At 38.0% G+C, this 9,293-nt stretch overlaps 1 protein-coding gene across 1 annotated transcript in view; it reads right to left on the reverse strand.

The window, feature by feature from the left end:
- Positions 1-4,295: 4,295 nt before the first annotated feature.
- LOC107732320 (delta-sarcoglycan-like) overlaps positions 4,296-9,293 on the reverse strand; it is a 102,655-nt gene continuing 97,657 nt past the window's right edge. The window contains exons 6-7 of the mRNA XM_016543603.1: positions 7,174-7,260; positions 4,296-5,282 (exon numbers count right to left, since the gene is read on the reverse strand). Of these exons, the coding sequence (XP_016399089.1) occupies positions 5,256-5,282; positions 7,174-7,260 (114 nt within the window). The 3' untranslated portion in view covers positions 4,296-5,255. The remainder of the gene's footprint in view (positions 5,283-7,173; positions 7,261-9,293) is intronic.

The raw sequence follows: 9,293 nt of genomic DNA on the forward strand, positions 1-9,293 counted from the left end.
TTTCCTTATTTGGTCATGTTCCTGTCCTCGTTTAGTTTGATTATGATTCCTGACACCTGTGTTTAGTAATTATCCCTTGTATTTAAGTTCCTGTTTGTTCAGTCTTCCTTTGTTGGTTCTACTCGTTGGATGTTGTGTAATTCCCCTGTCTTTCCAAGGATTAAAGACTGTTTATGTACTCCACGTCTCTTTGTTCCTCGTTCTACGCTCCTCCCAGCACAGATCGTGACAGAAGAAACGACCTAAAACAGTAACCTCCGTGTGTCTACCCTCCATTTTTGTTTCCGTGTATTTTCCCTCAGTGTTTTGTTTCCGTTGTGTTCCTATGGATCTCCTCCTTCGCCCCGAATTCCTCCTCCTCCTGCTGGAGCAGGGGGAGCGCTCGCTCGAGGACCATACCAGACTGTTTCTGGCCCTCGCCGAACTTACCAGCTACCCGGACGACGCGCTCTGCACGTTCTATGACGCTAGCCTGAACACCGCGTGCAGAGCTTCGTCGTCCGAAGATGGTCTTCGAGCGGAATTCGCTGCCTTCGTGGAGTGGACTCTGGCGAGAAACGGATCGCCATCCTGCCCCGTGGATGATCTCGTCAGATACACTCCAGACCCAAAGCCCGAGCCCACCGATGACAGAGAGCCAATTCCCGCCGCGATCTACGAGCCAGCGCAATGCCAAGCGACTGAGCAGAGGATCGCCCCGGAAGTAGAGCCCAAGCCATCAGACCAGGTGCGAGAGCCGGCGACAATGCCAAATGCCAAATGCCAAATTACAAAAACACGAGGGAGAAAGCCGCGGACGGTGTGAGCGCGGAGAGGAGCTCCGCCCCCTGCACCGCGGCTGAGGGTGAGCTGAGTATGACGCGACGAAAGTGCCAAAGCAAAGAGGAGAGAGCTCCAGTCCCCGAATCCAGTCCAGAGCGCCCTCCAGTGCCCACTCCTAGAAAGCGCCCTCCAGTGCCAGCTCCTTGTAAGCGTCCTCAAGTGTCCGCTCCTCCTGAGCGCCCTCCTGTTCCCGTGTTCAGCCTAGAGGGGGCTTTCGATCCAGAGTTAAGTCCTGAATGCCCGGAGACTCACAAATGCCCGCCCTCCCACCTGCTCCTGCCTCCTCCACCGCTGTCGTCTGGCAGCCCCTATGCTCGCCCTCAGCCCACCATCAATACCGTGCGAGCGCCGCGGGTCTGCCATCCTCCAGCATCGCCATGGCTGGAGAATCCCTCACCTCCGCCTCCAGCCTCCGAGGCCCAGACTCCGCCTCGGCCTGTAGACCCAGCGGCTCCACCTCGGCTCCTAGTTCCCTCACCTCCACCGTCACCCGTCGATCCACCAGCTCCCTCGTCCCTCCGGCTCTGCCTTGGTCGGGCGTCGACCCGCCATCGCCTCAGGACTCCGCTCCTCCGGCTGCACCTCGTTGCTCCGTCCCACTGGCTCTATTGGGCTCCTTCCTCCCACCTGCTCCACCTTGGTCCTTAGTCGCTCCGGCTCCGCCGCGGATCTCCGGATCTCCGCCTCCGTCTTGGTGTCCAGAGCCCTCGGCTCCACCCCGGTCCCTCGGATCCTCGGCATCCCCCTGGCTCGTTGGCTCTCCGTCTCCGCCTCGGGCTCCTCCACCACCTGCTCCACCGCCGTTGGTCGGCCCCCTGGAGTCGGCGGCCATTCCTCCTCCAAGGCTCCTCCCTCCGTCGGCTCCACCGTGGGCCGTCATTATGGCTGTGGCCTGGGTCCAGCTGGACTCCTCCTGCTCCAAGCCCCTCCTGTCTCCTCCCTGGCTCCTCCCTCCTTTGTCACCTCCCTGGACTCTGTCTGCCGGCCCCCTCCCGGGTGTCCGTCCTCCTCCGGAACCTCCTCCTTTTTATATTTTATTTTCATTTTAGTTAACATTTTATTTTAGTTTTATCTATTTTGTTTATTTATTACATTTTAGTAACAATATTCTGTGTGCTATTTCAGAATCAGTTCTCCGATTTTTTTCCCCCCCAGTTCTCCTGTATTAAAGCTGAAAATTTTAGTTTTTATCATTCACAGTCAAATATTCTTGGTTTAAATCACAATTAGCTGCTGTTTTGTGTAATCATGTGAAATTAATTTGAGCATATTGAAAAATTCAGGAGAAATTTGAGCAAGCCATTACATTTAATTAACATTTAAACTGGGCTACCACTTTTGTAGAGAGCTACTTAATTAGTGACAAATTAGGCAAAAGTGCTGTAAAGAAATCATCAAAGTGACCTGAAAGTAAGGAAATTCACTCCAAACAGCCAGTCAGTGCAGAATCATAGAAATCCAGAAACAATGGATTTCAGCAATACATGCTATTATAATAATGCACTCTGGAAATACTTTACAGTTAAATAAGGTTCATATGTCACAAGTCACAATTAAAACCTATCATGCGTGATAAATGTTCATGAAAAATGCATCGGCTACAATTATTATCGGTTGACAATGCTGAGGTTCGGGAGGGGTTCACTGATGTAACCATGGTTACAGATGCTTTGATTGTTAGGGAATAATTTTGACGAGGTTTTTCTCTGTTGTTGACTTTTGAAATGGCTTGTTATTTATCTATCTATCTATCTATCTATCTATAAGTTTTGTCTTCCAAAGTCAAACTGAAAGTTATTTACAGTTCAGTGTGGGTGGTAGCGTAGTGCCTGACGCTAAGAGCTTGCAAGGGGAAAGTTGCGGGTTCAAGCTCTACAAAGAAATAAGCAAAGGCAAAGTATCAGGGAAATCTGTAATAGGTGTAATCTGTAAATCACTATAAGTTGCTTTGGATAAAAGCCTCTCCTTAATGATTACTTTCTAAAAGTGGGTGGTACCCATAGTCATTGTTGTATACCATTGTCCACATCATTAGGCCTGTTGTTGAATGTAATTCAGTAGGACTGCAGTGAGCTAAGAATATATTTGGGACTGTTTTACATTTCTAAATCTTTGAGCTCTCATTGACATGCTGCTACATAGTGAGCAGGAATCCTATCTATTCCATAATTTTTTCTAGACATTAGTGCCACTCATGAAATAATTTCCCCTGTGAGGTTGCCATGGTTTCCGGCCCTCAACAGAGAACATGTTTACAGTTGTCAGTAACACACACAATTTTCCAATATTACATGGAAGTAATGAAAAACAAACAATAAAATAAAAATAAATAAATTAAATATGATATAATATGCAGAGGATTTATTATAATTCATTCACTAAGACAGTATTGTATAAAATAATGTGTATATAGTCAGCGTTCATTATTGCAAAATAAACCCAGGCAGGGTAAATAAAACAATTTATTTAGTAACAATGACTGTATATCATCCCATATATCAGATTGTAAACAAACAAACAAACAGACATATATTAAGATTGGGGGTCATAATCAACCTGTTGCGGTTTATTTTACAATAATATCTTGCTGACTGTACATTATCCTGCTTATCACTTACCAAATAAATACATGGACATGATATATTGAGTTATAATTATTTTATTAGCTTAGTTGTAGAGACTGCAGAGATTGGTCAGTTACGGTGTTGCCATGGACAACAGTCATTATTCAGAAATATTTGACTGCTGAATGCAGAGACTGACCAATCAGAATCAAGTGTTTCAGAGAACTTTGTAAAAAAAAACAAAAAAAAACTGTACACTACATATTTCAAGTCGATGCTACAGTAAAAACAAATTGGTAACACTTTTTTTTAACATGACATAGTTACACGTTATATGTACTTATTGTAATAACAGTATATTAAGCTTTAATTACAATCAAATAACACCTAAACCAAACCCTAACTCTTAACCTATATCAAGTAAATGTAGTTAATTAATATTACTCCATACTTATTTGAATAGTTACACTGTAATAACACCATTTTAAAATAAAGTTTAACCAAGATTTGTGTTTAGAAGCGTTTAGCTTTGAAAAATTGGCCCTCATCCACTTTTTTCTTTTGTCAAGTTTATTGGTTCAGTTTAGGTTGCAACTCAATTCATAAATACAAACTGTATACATTAAGGTATAATAAATTTAATATAGACAGCTGACATATTTATTTGCATCAATAGAGTTATCTCTACAACCAAGTATGTTTTGCATAGAATATGCGAGGATTTCCATCACTCTTACCTCAAAATTTTTTTTAAAATAAAAATAAATAAATGAGTTTCCAGTCATCACAAAATGTTAAACAAAAGTTTAATGTCACTGAATTTCTGCAAAGTGGTCACCAAAAGCCTGAAAAACCAAAAACAGGATAAAATGCTGCACACAATTTAGACAAAAAAAAACAAAACAAAAAAAACCTTACAGAACTAAATACCTTGGGTTTAGGCTGGGGCTCATAACATTACAGAACTAAATGCCTTGGGTTTAGGCTGGGGCTAATTTATTATATACACTAAACCCTAGGCATTTAGTTCTGTAGTGTTAGCTGTTTATGCAATCCAATATCAGATTTTATTTACACATATGTATACATGTTGGAGACTTGCCCAGTATAGCTGTCACACACTGAAAGCTAGGTTACGCTGAGCTGTAGTTTTATTATCAAAAAATATATGAAACATTTTGTGCTCCTCATACAAAATCGTACATACACATTGTTCAGAAGTAATGTCTGTGTTAAGCAACATTTGGGAGAAGAGAGGAAACTAAATGCTATACACTGTGTATATATATATATATATATATAATTTTTTTATTATTATTATTATTTTTTTTTTCCTGAACACATAAATGACTGTAGATAAAACCTTTATTTAGCACAAAAATTCATCAAACAACATAAGTATCAGTCCTAAAGTCCTGCTTTTAGTTGAGTCATTCAATAAAGGGGAAAACTCAAACATATGTTTTTTCTATTACCTAAAAAAAACTGGGCTTGTCTTGTATGTCATTGGCTTCTGTCTTTTAGTATCATGCACGAGTTCATTGCAATAGCAAACACACACACACACACACACACCAAATTTCAAATTCTATTGAAAATTAAAAAGAATGAATATGATTAAGCCCTTCTGTGATGCTGTGTTGTTCCCTACAGAGTTCCCAGTGTTCCTGTCTCCTTTCACTACCTATAGCATTTATGTTAATAGGATGTCAACAGTTGCTAGGGGCTTCAACTTTCAAACAATGATCACAGATGTCACTCCTCATTGCTTCAAATTTAGTGGTCAAGTGGCAATGAATTACAGTGAGGATTAGATTTATTTTTTTCCCCACCTTGGAGTGTAAGATATCATTACATAGGAGACAAGATTCAGTGTTTCATAGGGTCACTTGAGATCTACATAAAAAAAAAAAAAAAGTATCATTAGCATTTGCATTCTTGCATACACTGTATATGTATACTATTGTTAAAAATTTTTGGGGAGGTTTACTTCAGCAATAATAATATTTAAGCAATAAATGACTTAATACAAGAATGATTAAAATAATTAGGCAAGGATGCATTATTGATCAAAATGGACAGTAACGATTAATAAACATTTTTAATATTACAAAAGATTTCTATTTTAAATAAATGCTTTTCTTTTGAACTTATTATTCATCTCAGATTCCACGGTTTCCTCAAATATATTAAGCAGCACAACTGTATCAACATTGATAATAATTAGAAATGTTTCTTGATTTATAAAGGGTAATGTGACAGTGAAGACTGCAGTAATAGCTGTTGAAAATTCAGCTTTGCCATCACTGGAATAATCACATTTCAATGTATATAGTTATTTTAAATTGTAATAATATTTCCTTATCTTCCTTTACTGTATTTTTGATCAAATAAATGCAGCCTTGCTGAGACTTCTTTCAAAAACATTAGAAAACCTTACAGACCTCAAATTTTGAACAGTAGTGCATATATGTATAAAAACAATCTTGGGAACTGGGAAGTATGAACGTTCAATTCCTACATTTTCAACGGCTTCTTGTTATATGACAGAATGTCAGCTTTGCTTTGGATGTCTCTGGTTTGTTTAGTACATTTTAGTGTTCAATTGTACAATAAGATTGAAATTCAGACTTACACCCAAACATCCACACATCAAGTGTTTCTCCCAATTTCAACTTTTCTTCATTGTGTGCCAAGCCAATAAAAAAACTTTGAAACAAAATCTGAAATATTTTGTTCTCTTGAAACAAAATCCGAATTTTTTTTTTCTTTTCCAAATTAAAGCAGAAATCAGCACATAATGTGTGAGTTTGGGGTCACTGGTTTCTCAACATTTTTTATGCAATTAAGCTGCATAAAAATGTTGTTAATTTGTGGGAGCAAAAGGCAAGTAACTTAAATGCAAGTGTCCTAGTCTAAATTAAAGTGAGTGGGGTGTGCTTCTTGCCACAAGTGCATTGAATTAAGGCACAGGCACTGTTCTTCTTTTTGAACAGAGTGTATGGGTTTTATCCCAGTGTAAGCACAGTTTGGGTATAGGTGATCACCGTCATGGGAGGCATCCCAGATGGAGGACTGTAGATGTAGAACTTGAGTAATAACACACAATTTGATGTTACAAATAGAGCCCAAAACAGAAGAAAACTGTCATATTTATGTGGCGTATACAAGATAAAGCACCCATAGTAAAAAAGACTCATGGCTGTATTAGATCAAGAGGGTGCTTCTACTAAATACTGAGCATTTTTCAGTTTTTCTTTTTTAATAAATCTGCAAAGATGTCAACAATTCTGTGTTTTTCTGTCAATATGGGGTGCTGTGTGTACATTAATGAGGAAAAAAAATTAACTTAAATGATTTTAGCAAATGGCTGCAATATAACAAAGAGTGAAAAATTTAAGGGGGTCTGAATACTTTCCGTACCCACTGTATATACGTATATTGATTCTGACTGAAAAAAAGGACTCTGATGAGTAAAAGCGATGTATGCATGGGAATGGTGACTGTCACGATGTGTCGAATGGTTTTCTGGTGAGCACCTTGAAAGTTTCTTGTTCAAACATTGTTTTACAAAGTATTTTCATGAATCTTGAGGAAATCCTTTTCAATCTTGCCAACATTGGATTCTTCAAGAGAGGAACAAGTCCTCTGTATGTACAAGTGTGTGTGTGTGTGTGTGTGGAAGGGATTTTGTGAGTATCTAGAGGCATAAGTTGCTGCTGATCTGGCAAGTGGAGCCAGTTCCTGCTTGTGATAAGAAGAGTTTTCCATTGGGACAGACACACACCTCAAAGACAGTCTGTCTAGTTCCAGAGGGGGAGGCTTTTCCCTCCGGCAGACGTAGGAGCTTGATTTTCCTGGCATCCAAGCTGATCTTAAGAGAGAAGGGAGAAGGGTTTCAAATTTATTTCATTTATTCATTTATTTTTATGCCACTTTCCATGAAAATACACAATATGTACAACCTCAAACTGTTTTTTTTTTTGTATTCTTATTTCATTCATTCATTCATTCATCATTTTCAACCATGTTACTAAAACTTGGGACACATCTAAAAGTGTGTGTCATTTCTATAAACATTTACTTCAGCAGTAAAATGAAAAAATAATAGTTTGGGACCTTAAAAAACAATATTTTCTGTAAATTAAAGAAAAAATTGAGGGAGGAAAAACTGTGTAACCAATACATTATACTGTTTATGAGAATGATTTTTAGTAGTAAAGTAGTAAAGGTTTTAGTAGTAATAAAATTAGTAATAAACTAATTAGTAATAAAAATAAATATAGTGTAGTAAGAAAATGTAGTAAGAAAATTAGCAAATAATTAAAAATATTTTACTGCAATGAAGTGAATAGCAATTCAAAAGATTTTCACGATTAAGTTGACATGATTTTAAGACATTGGCACCTATGACTGTATTGCTAGATACAGCAGAGAAGGTCAAGACCTCTGAGGTTGACAGACCAAAATCACTACTTATAACCAGTGTTGGGGAAAGTTACTTTTAAAAGTAATGCGTTACAATATTGCGTTACTCCATAAAAAAGTAACTAATTATGTTACTTAGTTACTTTTTATGGAAAGTAATGCGTTACGTTACTTTTGCGTTACTTTTTAAATCTGGACAGGGCTTGCTTGTCTGTTTTTAAAATAAAAAAAGTTCTATTTTTGGCAAATATAAAAGCCTTTTCACACCAAAAGTGAAATGAATAAGCTTCTCCACCAAGTTTTGCTTGGGGATCAAATACTTATTTGACTCACTGAAACGCAAATCAATTTATAACCTTTGAAGAGTGTTTTTTTTTCTGGATTTTTTGCTTGATATTCTCTATATCCGTTAAAATAAACCTACCATAAAAATTATAGACCCTTAGTTTCTTTGTAAGTGGGCAAACTTACAAAATCAGTAGGGGATCAAATAATTATTTTCCCCACTGTATAAAGAAATGGTTCTCGCTACAAATAAAGACATGGGATTTGCAAAGTGATTTAATTTGAAAGTGCCTTATACAGTGGTAAAGTTATTACTTCCAGGTTTATTCTCCTCTTTTACCATCTAGAACTCTCAAATTGTAGTTCCAAAAAGACCAGAATTGTCATTTCATTGAACAAAATATCCCATCTCACAAGGTGTTCATCCACTGTCAAGTCCTCTAACCTCTTACATACAACCAATTGTAGCAGTTTCAGTGACATAAGCACTCCACAGTAAGTCTCGATTAGACATACTTTTAGCTAGGGATGCACCGATACCACTTTTTCCAGTACTCGCACGATACAATACTTTTATTTTTGGTACTTGCCGATACCGAGTACCGATACCAATATTTTTATTGCATTTGTCAATTTTTAAAATATTGGGTACAGAAACCAAAAGAGTATGTATAATGTTAGTTGGTTAACTTCATTTATCAAATAGAAACAGTCAAACCAAAATTTATTCAGACACCTTCAACATTTCTCACATTATCTCAGTTTATTCGCTATAGGTTAGAAAATGGTAATAAAATATAACAAGAACTCAGATTTAAACTGTGTCAGAACTAATTCAGCTTGATAATGTTAGATAATATTTGATAGAAAGGTATGTAATGGATTACAATCAACCAAAAATTAGACAGCTGTTAGTATGACAGTATTTACACAACTATGAATACTTAGTCGGGTAACCCTTAGCCTTAATGACAGCCTGTAGTCTCCTGGGCATGCTGTCACCCAGCTTCATGCAAACCTGAACTTCAATGTTTTTTCCTAGACTCGGTCTGAATAATTTTTGGTCCCAAATTTGTATCAATTTTACTGGTAGTCCACTGTATGAAGAATTTTTGGGTATAATATGTCACAGTTTAGTTTATTTTGCTATCCTCACTTTACATAAATGAACTATAGTGTCCTGCACCCACTAGT

This window comes from Sinocyclocheilus rhinocerous, unplaced genomic scaffold, assembly GCF_001515625.1.
Source record: "Sinocyclocheilus rhinocerous isolate Xijiao unplaced genomic scaffold, SAMN03320098_v1.1 scaffold249, whole genome shotgun sequence".
Lineage (NCBI taxonomy): Eukaryota > Metazoa > Chordata > Actinopteri > Cypriniformes > Cyprinidae > Sinocyclocheilus > Sinocyclocheilus rhinocerous.